This window comes from Lissotriton vulgaris, chromosome 1_1 (genome assembly GCF_964263255.1).
Source record: "Lissotriton vulgaris chromosome 1_1, aLisVul1.2, whole genome shotgun sequence".
NCBI lineage: Eukaryota > Metazoa > Chordata > Amphibia > Caudata > Salamandridae > Lissotriton > Lissotriton vulgaris.
The window spans coordinates 2,122,910,072-2,122,927,042 of NC_141685.1; the positions used below are offsets into that span (position 1 = coordinate 2,122,910,072).

General features: G+C 48.1%; 1 protein-coding gene across 4 annotated transcripts in view; it reads left to right on the forward strand.

The window, feature by feature from the left end:
• The window catches only part of RIC8B (RIC8 guanine nucleotide exchange factor B), a 477,183-nt gene that overhangs the window by 432,628 nt on the left and 27,584 nt on the right, over positions 1 to 16,971 (forward strand). For all 4 annotated transcript variants that reach the window (XM_086921785.1, XM_086921794.1, XM_086921812.1 and 1 more), the window contains one exon: positions 1,653 to 1,772. In XM_086921785.1, coding sequence (XP_086777911.1) covers positions 1,653 to 1,772 — 120 coding nt within the window. The remainder of the gene's footprint in view (positions 1 to 1,652; positions 1,773 to 16,971) is intronic.

Below are 16,971 nucleotides of genomic sequence, written 5' to 3' on the forward strand. Positions count from 1 at the left end.
TTTAAATCTGTAAAGACCCCTCAGGGAAAACACCATTCCAAGATGGCGCCCACAGTGGCGTAAGGGGTGTAGTCCTAGGTCTATGACAATGCTTATGGTGTATGTGTTTGTTTATAACATGGACTGTTGGATGTGGACGAATGACACACTGACGAAGGCTAACGCCGAAACGCGTCTGTGCTTTCTTTTTTCCCTCTAATTAAACCCTGGCTTGACCTTGGTCCGCGAGTGCTGCCTCTTTCTGTTGGATTTTTTGAAAGTCGAGCGTAATATATATATATATATATATATATATATATATATATTTCCTGGAGGCATCCTCTACCCACTGGGGAAACATTGTGTTTACAGGCAAATGAACTCGCACCCACTTGGGAATCATATTGGACTACAACGCCCAGCATGCCGTTGTTACGGCCACGCCCCCGTACTGGGGTGAGCGTTGCATTGAAAAATACGGCGAGACCACTTGCTTTCACTGAGTGCCATTTAAGAAGGGATATGGTGATCCCGAAATGCGTTTGGCCACGAACATTCTGGGGCTGCGCCAGGTTTGATGATACGAGCAAGCTGCCAATAATTAAAACTTCGTGTTCTCCAAAAGAGGCTTCCATGTGGTCCACTTCACCTTTGGGAATCTGGACATGTGTTGATGTTAGCGGCCGTCCCGGTCGCGAAGAGGACCCCCCGCATTCACAAGCGGACCTGCAGCTCCATTCAGGGCTTTGCACATGGAGGGAAGCTGCGTGGGCGATATCCCAGTAAGCGCCCACGCAAACACAGTTGGCAACTGCAAAGCTGCGTGCCAGAGAGGCTGGAGGCATCCTCTACCCACTGGGGAAACATTGTGTTTACAGGCAAATGAACTCGCACCCACTTGGGAATCATATTGGACTACAACGCCCAGCATGCCGTTGTTACGGCCACGCCCCCGTACTGGGGTGAGCGTTGCATTGAAAAATACGGCGAGACCACTTGCTTTCACTGAGTGCCATTGAAGAAGGGATATGGTGATCCCGAAACGCGTTTGGCCACGAACATTCTGGGGCTGCGCCAGGTTTGATGATACGAGCAAGCTGCCAATAATTAAAACTTTGTGTTCTCCAAAAGAGGCTTCCATGTGGTCCACTTCACCTTTGGGAATCTGGACATGTGTTGATATATATATATATATTTCCTTTTTTTTTTTTCTTTCGCCTCTTCTTGTTTGTAATGATTTTAATTAATCAACAAATAAACTTTACTACATAGTTACAAGGCAACATCTTAAAACCACTGATATTCCCCAGTTTCCTTAGCTGTGCAAACTTGAACTTGTGCCCCGATACACTCATAACCTTTTTCATGACAACACTGATACCATTTACTGATGACATCTCGGTTGATTTTACAAGATTTTACCACAGTCACTCATGATGATAGTGAGTTATTTAAAATGGTGAAATTTAAAGGTAAACTATAGTATGAAAGAGATCCAACAGTAAAGGAAGCTACACATGTCAAAAACGTAGCTCCTGAAGCACTCGGAAGACAAACTTCGAAATTATTGGTCGCCCTGTTTCCATGCACATTCAGTACTCTAATTCAAGTGATAAAAACTAGATAGAAATGTTATTATTTCATTCATTAAGACAGTGTTTGCTTTTCTGTAGCATCAATCTCATTACTGGACATCTGGAAGAACCAATGCCCAATCCCATGGACGAAATGACAGAAGAACAAAAAGAATATGAAGCAATGAAGCTTGTCAACATGTTCGATAAACTCTCCAGGTAAAAAGTTTTTTTATTTTTAAGTGTACAAAAGAAGTTGCAGTTTTGTGCTATGGAATTGGCAGATGGCTCTTAAATTGATGTACAGTGGTACATTTATGAGAATTTTACATGAACCCATTCAGTGTTTCATGCAATTGAAAAAGTCTGCATCCAAGACAAGCGTTCAAGTAAATTTTTTTACCAATTGCATCACTAAACTGCCCTTGTTTAGTGAAATAATACATACAGGTTGTCTTCCAGTCTCTCCAGAGAAACATATCTGGTACCTTTTGTTAGTTTCTGCTATGGCTAAGCTCAATCACTTTTGGAGCTTTATTTATTTTCCCTACAATTTAAAATGAAAGCTGCCAACAACTTAACATTGTTGCTAGGGACATCTTATGTATGCCTCATTTCATCCAGTTCATGATTTGTCCCTTGCATGTAACAAGAAGATTGATAAGACCTCTTGCCCTTCATTCAGACTTTCAAATGTGCAGTGTGCTCCTATGGGAACCAAAACTTAGCCAACCAGCTGAAGACCTTTTGAGAGGAAAGGAGAACATACTTCTGCCGCCAGTCCCTTTTATCTGCGTTGGCTAGATCCTATGCATCTGACCTATTTTGCTCACCTCTGAGTACTTCAGTGAAACTTTTTTAAGATTTAAAAGGCTGCAGTTAGAGTTTTCCTCATTGATCCAAACTGGTTCTACTTGGAGTGCCAAGTAATGGAGCATTTGAAGACTGTGTTTTCGCTGATTAATTTAATTCTCTGGTGGCTGAATGTCTTTGGATTTCAGCTAATTCAGGAGTTCCTGTACTCCATTCTAAGGAAGTAACATAGGGTAAGTAAACCTGTTTTTATGAAGACTCTTCAAATAGGTTTGTTGTAGCCTGACAGGTGTTCTTGAATACAATGGTTACCCTTACCACAGGTGCCATTGCAAATGTATACCAGATATTCTCCTAGCATTCCAACACGCCTGATTCTGACTCTATTCAATATGCTGATTTAGTTGTGATCGGCAAGGCTTATGAATGTCTAGATCAAAACTTCCCGTTCACTCAAACGAGTGTAAATGGTGGATCTTCAAACAATTATACTGTGTTAGTCATAAAAGGTTCCAATTCAACATAATAAACCTGCAATTATAACAATTCAAAAAGACTTCGCAGGTGCCATTGGTAGTTTGTTGCTCGATGGATATTTAATAAGTATTCTTGTAAAGATGTTGTATAATCACAAATTACAGAACTTCAGCAACAATGTTTGTTTATGCGTCCCAATGCATTTCGGGCATAACAATGTGTCCTTCGTCAGGGGAATCTACAAAACGATAATTTTGTGAATTAATAAACATTATTGTCAGAACTATATATAGCACATCATGCTAAGAGAACAAGAACTCGTGTGATAATCAGCACTAAAAGGATTGAAAATAGATGCGAAAAGACCAAAAGTAAAGACCCATGTCACCACGAGTGGCTGAGAAAAGGTGAACTGAGAGGCCTATGGATTACGTGAAAAAGGCTCAGTGAGAAAAAAACAGACATGCGTTGCTTCGTGCACAAAGTCGTGAGGGAAGTGAAAGAACCGTGAGGTAGTGCGAAAGATGAGAGCTTACATATCTTGCTGGGATCGTGGGATGAGGATGGTGTGAGTCAATGACTCTACACGATGATACGTCAAAAGAGCTAATGGAAAAAATGAGTACGGAGGTCATACGAGGGTGGTCTAGAATTGAGAAGGGTACGAAAGAGAGAAGTAAATATATCTGCTCACCCGTAGGCGTAAATCGGAGTGTGACCGTATCGCGTATAGGAAGCGTCCCTGTGAAGGAAAAAGGGCAATGAGTGATCTGTGGTCTCGTAAAGACATGGTTAACCTGCTGCGGCGGGAGTATGGTGAAAGTCTTACCGATAAAGGATTCACGTGTGCACGACAAGCTGTTCAGTGGTTGCGGCGAGTGAAGCAAGTGCGTAAGGGGAAGTGCTCGGCTATGAAGGAGAGCGTGGTAATAGAAAGAGGACTGCATACGTGTGCGCCATCTTGAGACTAGAGGCGAAAGGTTTACTAGACAGTACATAGTAAAGTGGCCGAGAGGGTGGTGATAACAGTGTTGATTACTATAATAATTTAAAAGATGCACTTCAGGGTAGGTCCAGAATATACATTAATGAGAATTTGGTCACTACGTAGTAATGACAAAATATTAAAGAACGTTGTTATACAAAAGCAATGTAAAAAAAACAACTATACAATGCTGCCACTCAACGTGTGCACAATCTGCATAATGATGATAGAAAAAGGCAATATAACAAACAAGTGCAAGAATCAGTAATTGGCCCAAGGTATAAACTCTTACATAAAACATGCTAATTCAAATTTATCATTTAACCCTATAGGAGTCAAGGTTTGTAAATACCAAATCCAATGCGATTCTCGCTGTGAGAGTGTTTGTGCGCGATAACGTTCAGGGTTAGGTTCAATGACCTGCAGGATGCCAAATTTTAATTGGGCTATGTTGTGTCTATGAGTAAGCCAATGTTGAGCCAGTGGAGAGTTTGCATTCTGTGTACGTATTCTGCTCTTGTGTTCTGTGATTCTTGTACGCAAACTTCGCTCAGTTTTACCTACATAAAAGAGGTCACAAGGACATTTTATATAGTACACAACAAAATTGATGTTGCAGGTTGCTGTGTATGCCAGAGTGATGGGTTTACCTGATCTGGGATGATTCATGGTTTTTCCTGTAATTGCATTATTGCAATTAGAACAATTCATGCATTTAAGTAAACCTTTGTGTTGGACCTTGGGTTGGGAAGGTTTAGTATTCAAGATTTCCATTAAATTATTCGCCCTTTTGTAAGCGAAAAGTGGTTGGGCACTGAACATGCCCCCAAAATCAGGTTCAGATTGTAGTAAGGACCATCGATTCAAGATGATGGATTTGATTTGTTTGGATTGAGTGGAGTAGGTTGATACAAAAACTTCCCTAGGGGAAGAATTTGGCGCGGTTTTCTTCTCTAAGAGTGACTCGCGAGTAACATTTGAAGCTCGATTGGCTGCCTGATCAAGAACAGTTTCAGGATAGCCTCGTTGTTTGTATCTTTCTTTGAAGACATCTCAATCTGCATGCCAGTGGTTTGATCGGAGTTGATTCGTTTAAATCGAAGAAACTGAGAGTATGGAAGATGCCTTTTCAATGACCATGGGTGAAAGCTGTGATAAGCTAGAGCGTTATTCCGGTCAGTGGGTTTGGTAAAAATAGAGGTCACGATGTGTCCATCAGTCACCTTAATCAGAACATCTAGAAATGGAATTTGTTGTCTTGCAATGTGATGTGTGAATTGAATGCGAGGGTTGATAGTGTTGAGTTCAAGATCCTGGAGTGTGCCTTGCCATATGATGAGAATGTCATCAATATATCGCTTAAAGGCGAGCAGGTGAGTGTTCCATTGGGGTTGTGAGAGTATGTTTTCTTGTTCGAACTTCATCATAAAGATGTTCGCGTAGCTGGGGGCTCCCGAAAAGCCCATTGAAGAGCCATTGAACTGAAGGAAGTAGCGGCCCTGCCAGTTGAAATAGCTGTGGAACAGACAAAAATGTAGAATTTCCATGAGGAAAATTTGGTTGGCTCGTGGTGTATCTGCTCTCAAAAGCGCCCATTCTATAGCCTCCATCCCTTCGCTGTGTGGGATGGAGGTGTATCGTGCGATGACATCAACTGTGCACAGCCAAATCTGTTTGTCTGTGGGAATGGTAATTTCTCTAAGAATGTTAAGGAGATGTGTGGTATCCTGTATGTGTGTGATTCCTGATTGGACTATTGCCAAATAGCGGCCTAAGGAATCGTGGATTGAGCCGCACCCCGAGACTATAGGTCTCAAGGGGGGGTCTGTGAGAGATTTATGGATTTTCGGTACCATGTAGAGCTTGGGTCTACGTGGAAACTTGGTGTACAGGTAGTATTTGGTTTTCGAGTCGATCCATTTCATTTCAAGAGCATTCATGAGAATGGTATCTAAGACTATCTGGAATTCGTTGGTTGGATCGTTGGGTAAAGGTAGGTACGTGGTGGTGTCCTGTATTATGTTTTCAACCTTATTTTTTTTTTCACAACCAATTTTATTGAGCAAATGAGCAATAGAAACGTGGCACCCCCAAGACCAGAGATCACCACGACAGTTTCGGTTCAGTAAATCACATAGGCAGCAAATGTTCTAGCAGATCTTAAGAATAGGCTCAGTATAAAAATTCCCTCTAACCCCCTCTATCCCCTACCCGACCCCCCAACTCCCCAAACTCCCCCCCCTACCTCCCGACCACACGCGTACATACAGCAATACAATAACGAGTATAGGTGTAGCGCACCCGGGGCGTTACAGCTTCGGGCCAGCACTGTCTCTGCCATCAAATGTCCTCCTCTCGCTCCGCTGGGGGATCCAATGACAGACCCCGGTAGTCTGCCCATCGCTTCCAAATTTTGTAGTGTTTGCGCGGGCAGCCCCTCGCCTCAAAGATCGGCCTTTCCAGGCCCATGAAATAGTCCAGCCCAGCTTTCCACGCAGACAGGGGGGGGCCCTCACCGCTTTCCATGCCCGGGCCAGGTCCCGCTTGGCAACAACAAGCCCCAAGAGCAGCAGATGGCGCTTATAAATGTTCCCACCAATGCCATCCATGATGTGCAACAATCCCAGCCGATGGGTGCGGGGAAGGTCCCAGCCCAGGACCTCGGACAGACAACTCCACACACCCCTCCAGAAACTAGACAACCGACCACACGACCACACAGTATGCATCAGGGACCCAGGCACCGCCCCACAGCGCAAACATTCCGGGGAAGCTATCAACCCAGCTCTCCACAATCGTTCACGAGTATAATAGGCCCGATGCAAGTATTTAAATTGGATGAGTCGGAGCCGGACAGCAATGGCGGTCCCACGTGGGGATTCAAGCGCCTCCCTCCAATCGTCCTCATCGAGAGGGCCAACGTCCACCTCCCATGCCGCCCGAAGAGAGTGTAGGCTAGAGGAGCAATGAATGACCAGCGTCTGGTATATCCGGGAAACCTTTCTGTCCCCCAGATCCCCCATAAACACTTTTGCCTCAACCGGGCTGAACTCCGGTAGGGAGTCTAGGTTAGCAATGCTCGGGGTAAGAGCATGGCGCAACTGCAAGTATCGGAAAAACTGGGACTGAGGCATCTGGAACTCAGTGCGGAGCTCCTCGAACGATTTAAGGGTAGCGCCGGACATGACCTGGCCCAGTAGCGTGATACCTATGGCTTCCCAGCCCTCAAAACCGGACAAGGCCGCCAGCTCCGGGAGCAAACCGTTGTGCCAGAGCGGCGTCTCGGCCGTTAACTTGCCCCACCAGCCCATGCGGCGCAGGGCCTGCCTCCACACAGCAAAGACCACCCTGGTAACCGACGGCAAAGTGCGGCGCAAGCGAGCCGAATACAGAATGGTGTGGAGTGTATGATCACCCATTAGCGACCGTTCTAGGGCATACGCCGGGTCCCCCCTATCACTGTACCACCAGTCATTAAGAATAAGCAGTTGGGAGGCCTGGTAGTAGGAGAGGAGGTCTGAGGTAGCCAGGCCACCACAATAGGTAGACAGGAAGCAAGTTTTCAACGCCACTCTGGCCGCACCGCCAGCCCATAGGAAACGACCCAGTACAGAATTAACTTGGCGAAACCACTGTTGGCCGATAGGGTACGGGAAATTCTGAAGTTGATATAGGAGACGCGGAAGCGCCACCATTTTAAAGATGGCCGATCGGCCAAAGATGGTGAGGGGCATCCTGGACCAAGTCTTGACATCAGCCTGGACCCGATCCCACACTGGCAGGACGCCGCGAGCCCAAGCCATGACTCGCGACTCCGACAGGAATATGCCTAGATACTTCAGACCATCCGTTGCCACCCACAGTCCCTCAGCCCAGGGGTCAGCCACAACTCCGCCGCCCAGTACCCACAGGAACGACTTATTAAGGTTGAGGCGAAGGCCAGAGATCTCGCCAAAGACACGCATGACCTCCAGAACCCGGGGACCCGAGCGTTGCAGGTCGGTGAGAAAGAAGAGGACATCGTCCGCATACAGCGCGATCCTATCTGTGAGGTCATCATTCCAGACAAATCCGCGCAGCTGAGCGTCCGCCCGTACTCGGGATGCCAGGGGCTCCATTGCAAGAGCGAACAGGTATGGGGACAATGGGCAACCCTGCCGAGTGCCCCGACCAATTCGAAAGTGCCCGGAGGTGGCTCCGGCCACTCGGACGGAGGCCGTGACGTTAGTGTATAGTAACCGCAAGTACGACAGGAACACTGGGCCGAGATTAAGGCGGGTCAACAGGGTAAACAAGTATGCCCAGCTTACAGAGTCAAAGGCCCTGTCCATGTCCGCCAGTAGGAGCGCCGCCTGCTCATCCCGAACGCCCATGGCGTCAACCGCCGCCTGCGCCCTCCGAATATTATGACGAGTGGCCCTATGGGGCATGAATCCGGCCTGGTCAGGATGGACCAGGTCAGTGATAAGGGGCAGCAGTCGGTTCGCCAAGGCCTTAGCCAGAATTTTGGCCTCGATATTTAAAAGAGAAATGGGCCGGTATGAGTCGTGTCTGTCCGGCGCCCTGCCCGGCTTCAGGAAAACCACGATCTCGGCATGGCGCCAGTCAGGCGGCAGTTCCCCCCGGGCCCGCGCCGCCTCCAGCGCGCGCCGGAACTGAGGCCCCAGCTGGAGGTGGAACTTTTTGTAGAATTCACAATGGTTGCCGCTCGGGCCCGGTGCCTTCCCCGTATTTAGTTGTCCCAGAGCCTCCCCGAGTTCCTCGGCCGTGAGTGGGGCGTCTAGCGCAGTCCTACTTTCGTCTGAGACGGCCTGTGGCAGTAGGCCATCGAGATAGGCGGAGATCTCCTCTGTCTCCAGGTGGTCCTGGGAGGCGTATTGTGTCTCATAATAACGGGCAAAGCTAGCAGCAAGTACGTCAGGGTCTGTCACTACCGAGCCGTCTTCCGCCGTGAGACCCGGCAACGTGAGAGGCTGGAATGTCGCCTGGCACAACCTGTGAAGCATCGTACAGGACTTGTCGCCCCATTGATAAATCCTACTACGCGTGGCGAGCCACGCCTGCCGGGCCTCGTCATAGAGGACCGAGGCGTACGATTGCTGGGCCTGCAGGAGCTGCCGTATCGCGTCCTCACCGCCCCATCCTGGCCACGCCGTTCCAACTCTTCCACTCGGGCAGCGGCGGCCACAATGGCCTCCCGATTCTTCCGCCGTGCTGCTGCACACCAAGCAATATCAACGCCCCGTATTGTGGGCTTCAGTGCCTCCCACACCACCATCGCATTCACATCGCCCACTAGGTTATCTCTCCAATAATTATCGATCGCTTCACGCAAGTGATGCACGTACTCGGGTTGCTGTAGGTGCCACGGCGACATCCGCCAACGAAACGGCTGCCGCTTCGAGGGGAGGTCCACAGTAGCCACAACCGGGGAGTGATCAGACAGACCCCTGGGAAGTATCGCGGCATCTCTTACACGACTCAAACAGGCACCAGGCACAAACAAATAATCAAGTCTCGAAAATGAACCATGCACCGCCGACACATACGTGAATTCACGCGCAGTGGCGCCAAACATCAACCCAGCCCAAGCTATCCACCGTCGCACGCAATCTAGTGTGAGCAGCTACAGGGGAGGGGTCCACCGCAATAGGCATCCGTCTCTGGCGGTCCGATCCCACATCCATAACCTCGTTCCAATCACCCCCAACCACAGTCAGCACATCCGGGATTTCGTCCCACAGAGTAAACAGTCTCTCAGCCAGGGCCCACTGCATAGGAGGGGGGGCATACACGCTACCAAAAACCACCTGCTCGGTACCCAGCAACCCCTTGATGAAAACATACCGGCCCTGAGGGTCAACCCATTGCTTTTCATGCACATATGCCACCCTGCGATGAACCAGTTTGGCGACCCCCCGGGAGCCTCTTGCAAAGCCCGCATGATACACTTGCTGGAAGCCGAATCTCTGGAGACTAAGGACCTTGGAGCCCAACATATGGGTCTCCTGAAGCAACAGCACATCTACAGCCTCCCTTTTCCCCCAGCGCAACACAGCCCCACGTTTGATTTTGTCAAGGATCCCCCTCACATTCCAAGTCACAACACGAATGGCTTTATGAGGAGACACTGTCGTACTATCAGCCATCATCGAGGCAGTTCCCTCCACCAGACCCTCCGCGCCACCCCGGTGCATCCCACCATCCGATCAATTCAGCAGCAATATACACGTGTGGTCCCACCCCCCCAGCCCCAACTCCCACCAGTCCACCCCAGGCCCGAACTCCCCCGAACACCAACAACAGAACAACACCCCTCCTCGCCCCGCACCCCCCACCCCAATACCTCATAGAACATTGAAGTATCTGTCGCGGCATGGAGAGACCCGGGTCCAAAGCAGAGGACCCAGGGCCCGCTATACCAATGGATCCCAACACCCCGATCATCACACACTCACCACCCCCCCAACAACACCCACAACTCGTGAGGGTCTAAGGCCCATAGAAGCCGCCTCCCGAGCCCCACAGCGTTCCCACTCAGAATCTCAGGGTGTCTCAGAAGTATACAGACTGGCATGAATAGAGTCTCAAAGAACAGTCTCACCAGCCGATCTATCACGATAAAGGGCAACACCAAAGTCCAGGCCCCACCAGGGTTCAACTGCCAGCATCAGAGTGTTCAGAGTCCATCGTGCCGTTGGTCCGTGTCGCACTAGCGGAGGCCGCCCGTTTCCGCGATCTGGACCTCCGATGTCGTCCTTTTCGGTTTATGCGGTCCGTCCGCTCCGGCGACGATCTCTGGGACCCGCCTGGGTCCAGCCCCGGCTGGGCATGCGGCCGAAGTCTCACTGCCTCGTCGGTCCAACGAAATACCTCCTCGGGCGTATCAAAGAAGTGTGTCCGGGACTGGTGCACCACCCGCAGGCGGGCCGGGTACAGGAGAGAGTATTGGAGCTTCAGACCTCGCAACTTGGCCTTGGCGGCCACAAAGGATTATCGCTGTTGCTGCACCATTTTTGTATAGTCTGGGAAGATCATAATGGTGTGGTTTTCATACGTAAGCGAGCCCTTGTTCCTCGCCTCCCGCAGTATGACATCGCGGTCGTGGTAGTTCAGCAGCCGAGCAATAACTGGCCGAGGACGCTCACCTTCCGGCGGCCGCTGAGTCAAGGCCCTGTGCGCCCGCTCGATCACAAAGCACGCAGACAGTGTCCCTTCGGGGATCCAGCTCTCCAGCCATTGGGTCAAGAACCGCTCCATGCCATCTTTCTCACACCGCTCCGGAAAGCCGATAAAGCGGAGGTTGTTCCTCCGTGCACGCCCTTCGGCATCCTCCACTCGGGCCGCAAGAGTCTTCTGGATACACTCCACCTCCGCCATTCGTTTCTTCAGTGCGCCAATGTCCGTTTCGGTCACCGAGATTCGAGATTCGGTCTCAGTGATCCGCGCCACCGCGTTGCGGAGGTCTTGACGAAGCAGTGTAACGTCCGCTCCCACTGCCCCGATTTTGGCATCAAGCATGTCCCGAGATTGGGTAATGGCAGCAAGGATTGTAGCATTGTCCGGCCCTGATCCACCACTGCCGCCAGAAGCCCCGGCGCCACCGCTGGGCCCCGTAAACTTATCAATAGGGCCATGCTTAGGCGGGCCTCCTCCACCGCCCCTGGTCATGGCCGCTCTCAGACACAGCTGATCCTCTCACTGGACGGGGCGGGCGCCACCTGCGACAATTCCGGTAGTTCCCCGGGAGCAAGTCCGCTGCTGCGGGTGCAGGAGGCCCCTGGCCCCGGGTCGGGACGTCGGCTCTGGTGCCCTCGAAGGGAGAAGTGACAGGCCAATGCGGTCCCGGTGTCGCGAAACTCGAGGCCCCGGCTTCACAAGGGCAGGACAGGCCTCCACCACGCCGTGTCGCCTGCAAGTGTCCTCATAAGGCACAAGGAGTCAGGGCACCTCTGCAATCCGTGGGCAACTGAAACTGCAGGGCTGGGCTGAGATTTGCGTCGCCGATGCCACTTTCAGCAGCGCGCCCGCAACCGCCACTCGGCGTCCTGAAAATCGAGGACCCCGGTTTACAGCCGGTCACTAGGCCGCACGTCACCGCCGTCGCCTCAGGGTCCCAGAAGAGATGGAATCGCGGGATCAAGACACCGGAGAAGGCAGGACACACTCCTGGACCGATGCCACTTGCCAGGTACCAACTGCGGGCTCGGGGGCCAGGATAAATGAACGGATTAAGTCCGGGCCGGCGGGAGCTCTACAAAGCTGCGACCGCCATCTTCGCCCGCCAAGCCACGCCCCCCATGTTTTCAACCTTATTTTCATACTTGGATTTGTCCATAATAACCAAGGCTCCGCCTTTGTCGGCCTTGGTGAAATGTAGTGAGGAGTTAGTCTGAAGTCAGCGTAGGGCGGACCTTTCTCCAGAACTGAGGTTGAAAGGAGACTTTGCGTGTTGTGATAATTTGGAAATGTCTTGTTTGACTAGGGTCTCAAATAGATCAATAGTCTTATGAGACGTGGGTGAAATGAAGGTGCTCTTTGGTCTGAATTCTTGGTATTCTGTGTCTTGTGAGCTATGCTGATTTGTCTCAATGGTAGAGAAAAAATTGACGTAACCTTAGTTTTCGTGTGAATTTGAATACGTCAATTTGTGTATCTAGACTCTTAGCTTGGTTGGTAAGAACGAAAGAGCATCCTTTGTTTAGTACTTGTGTTTGTTACCAACCAAGCTAAGAGTCTAGATACACAAATTTACGTATTCAAATTCACACGAAAACTGGCGCGTACCCCTGTGGACCATCCAGGATTGCGAGAATACCCGACCTGTTTGTACTCTGAATCCATACAGCAGTTTTAGCCACTTGATCATCTGCCCTAGACCCATCTTTGAGTACAGCAAACAGGAAAGGCTACCCAAGGATGTCAAACATCTTTTCAATATCCATACAGGCAACCACCACCCACAAGGTCTCTTCGAGTGCCCCGCCTAAGATCATAAATAACTGCCTCTAATTAAGGTGGGTGCTCCACTCCCAGGATAAAATCATAGTGGTCTGTATGGGCACATTCTTCAATGTATGTCAACAATCTCTTTGTTAGCAATTTCCTAAAGAGCCCCTAATAAAAGACACATTTGTAAATTTGTAGGTGTTTGCAGGGTAATGATTTCTTGTATATACTATAACATTCCAGTGACAAAGGAGCTAAACCATGTGTGTTCCCTCTGGCTAGCGCATCTTTCGCTGTTTTGATATAATCTAGTGCTGATGGGGTACTGAAGGAGAGTCTGTCCATGTCATACAACACAAGTACATTTATGCTGTCCAAGTATCTCCCTAATGTGACTGCCTGTGTGGTTGGTGCAGAGTACAACTCTTTAAAGTAAGATGCAACGGTATAATTTATTTAGGATTGTGTGTGTTGAATAACTCCTACCAGAGATCGCATTGCGTATATGGGCTTCTGGTCGTCCTCTGAATGGATCAACCAGGCCAGTAAATGCCCCTCCCCATGTTGTCTGCAAATTCTTTGTAGCCAATCCCCCCTGCCCGAGGCCGGTCCGATAACACATGACATTTCCTTTCTATTTTAATACGTAGCCTACGGGAATCTAGGCCAGACAATCCCCATGCTTCTAGTCATGCAGCACGTGCTCTAGCTCAGGCAGTTGTTGGTTCAAAATCCCCTTGAAACCTTAAGTTGTTTTAAGGCAAACTATTGCTATCATGACTTTAAAGACCTTCCATTCATCTGACGCATCCTTGCCAGTCCCCTCATTCTTGGTGAAAGAGTGGTTCATATGTTTCCCCATCTCAGTTCTGCAGGGAATGTCCATGAGTGCCTTAGAATGTAGTTGCCAAGACGATATCAGCGAGCGGGGCAAATGGTGGGGCCATTCACGGTTACCAGCACCCAGTAAGGGTTATGGTCGGACAGAATCTTGCTTAAATATTCTGCCTCTACAACTTTCAACTCAGCCCCATGTTGAAGAACATATCCTGTCTGGTGTGGAGTGAGTGCATACCAAAAAAATATGAGCATTCTTGTCTATGGGGATGTAGTTTCCTCCAGACCTTGGCAAGATGCCAGTGAACAAGGAAGAAGTCGAAGTGACATGAGATCAATCTACATGAAGCACCTTGCAGTGCTACAGCGGACCTACCTTTCTGTACATCTAATACCATATAATGTTGCGTGTTTATCTAGGTTCCTGATCGATACTGTGACCTTATGCCCCTATTCGGCTATAAAGCCATTTATTCCCTATATTGGCATAACCGTTCAAGTGCGATTTTCTGAAAAGTCATCTCTGGCCTCACACGAACAGAGCCACATTCCAGCATAGTTCCCTCTGCCACTTCCTTTGCGACCAATTAGTGCAATGACAGAGCAGTAGTCACTATCTGATATTCCTAGATAACACTCCGAGTTCTTCAACAAGATAAAAACTTAGCAAACCTGGAAATCCCCGCTTGCTATGTTTTGATTAGTAATGGAACTCTAATGAGCAACTGATAACTATCACTTCCTAGTGACATCTTTAATTGACGTCTTATGTCCAGCAAACTTGCGTCAAACCCGGCACCTGTCAGGTATAAATATTACCAACGTTGCCTTAAGCAAAGAGAGCTGTAAGCTGTGAGCAGTGAGCTGCAAGACCCTGTGTTGGTAAATCTAGCACTCTGTCGCTGCAGCCTGCTATCCTGTGGTGGTGAAGCTGCTGATACCATTATCGCCGCTAAAGCGCGAACTATGGTGCAGTACGCTTAAGGAGCTGAACAGCCGTCCCTCTGCGAAGACATCCAGCAGATTCCAGCTGCCCGCGGACGCTGTCCCCCCTCCTTCCTCGACGCGCTGAAGAGAAGCCGCTGCCTTTCTCGTGCAGAGAAATCCAGTCCCGGCGCTTCCGGTTTACCCTCGCGGGTGACTGGGATATCGAGAGAGACCCCTGAAGGAGATACCAATCCTCCATCATTCTATTCAGAGGTATGGTGTCGACTAAACCCTTAGACGAGAATTCTTGAAACAAACCTTGGCAAAACCAACTTAACTTAAGCTACTTACTTACTCCCCTTCACGTGTTAGGCTTAGGTCAGGCACACTGGGGTAGGCTTAGTTAGAAGCACCAGTTGAGTATGTTAGCCTAATGTATATATGACTGTATATATGTTTTATTACTTTTAAACCATTGTATGGCTAAGAAACCATATCAATGCTTTTACAGTTCTATTTCGCAATCCTTATCTTACTGTACGTACTTTTTATAATAACAATTATTGCAATTGTGGCAATACATTTCTCTTGTACGAGAAGAAAGACTGTGCAATAAATGTTAACCCTTTATTGACAAACGCCCGTCTCTCTATTCTCTACATCTCGTGAAAGTAAACTGCACTAGACTGACTGAGTGAAATACATGTCTATTGTTTCACACGACCCTAGAGATTGACTCTTGATCTGAGGAGCAAAGTTGTCATGTTGCACGGTTGTTGGAAAACTGAATCCCTTCTTGTCTGTGCCAAGGAAGCTGATCACTTCCTATGCAGAGAAGAAAGTTTCCAGTGACCTCTGAGCTAGTTGGTAACACAACCCAATTAAGTTTAGCATAGTCAGTGGAGGCCTGGAATATCTGCAGTTCCACGTCGATACTACTGTTTATGTTATTCCAATGCGCAGGGCCTAGTGGGAAACTAGGAACTACACTACAATAATAATGTCCACCAAACAACCACGCACTGTCAAATATATCTTCAAACTTACTATCAAGAGAAGAATGCCAGAATTGACGTTGATCACTTTAGGTACATAAACATGTGACAACATCAAACTCACTCATTCAAAATCCCCTCAAGCCTCTGGGATAGTGAACAGGTGTGCCAAACTTAGTGACTTGGCATAACTATTCATTCAGAATTATTTTGCACAAATTCTCCTACCTTCCTTTGGGGATACTTTCAACAATGGCAGCTTACTATGCCCCTCCGAAGCCAGAACAGGCACCCCAAAAAAAGCATTTATAGCAGGGGTGTGGAATTTATTAAAATACCTACTTGTCCGTGGGGCAGGTTGCTTCATAAATCTACTTGTCCTGTAACAAAATCCACTTGTCCCTTTGGTGCTATGTGGTTCGGCGACAAATTACGGCAGAAATCTCATTATATAATAGCTCTTATATAGCCTCTCTGATTTTACCAGGGATCATACCATAGTAGTTTTTGAATACTAGCAATCCCTTTATGTTGCCACGTTTCTGCAGATCTACATACTGGCACTGAAGGTAGCGGTAAGCAATAGTTCCAGGGTTGGAATGCCCTTTAAGTCTGTGCAAATCTACTGACTTGGATGTTTTAAGGGTTTTCAACAACTCTTCTCTAATCTTTTCCCATACTGAGAAATGTTGGAAATGTACTCCTGACAATGGCAGGCGTAAACCTTCTTCCAGAGTTGGGAAAAAAGTGGTTGATGGGAAAATGACCTTGCAAACACTCGGGTTTTCGCATGAGCAAATCTACACATGCAGATTTGCTCATGATAAACTGCAGTTCACAAATATTTTCCAGGAGTAAATTTCTTGCCCTACTTCTATAAATTCTTGTAAATTCACAAAAGACATACAGCTGCCCCTAATTTGGTCTGGCGTTTACCACAACCTTTTTGTGTTTGTTAGAATTCTCTCTCACTCTCTCTGTATCGGCTGGCTTCACTGTGAGTTACGGCATTAAGCTCTTTCACAAGGAGTATATTGGCACAAAAAGTAGTTTTGTTCAGTGGCAGTAACTAATGTGGCAGTGTGTGCTTTTTTTAGACCAAATTTGTTTTGTTTTTGCCAATGTTTGTTATAATGGTGAGGGCCCGGCAGCTCTCACATCAAGGAGAATTTACAAAAACCATGCCAAAGCAAGTCAGGTATTGGCAAAACTAAGAAGCTGATCACTAATTTCAGACCTACTGGCTTTGCTGATGCTTGTTTATTTTTATGTTTCTCATAATCTTATTGAAACTGGTTACACTGATTTTCCAATATGAATATTTTTGCGAAATACTAGCATGCATCAACACATTTTACTAAATGATGCTGCAAAGAAACGGTACCTGAAATGTCACAGTAGTTTAGCAAAAAAATTGTTTTTCCTACTTTCATTT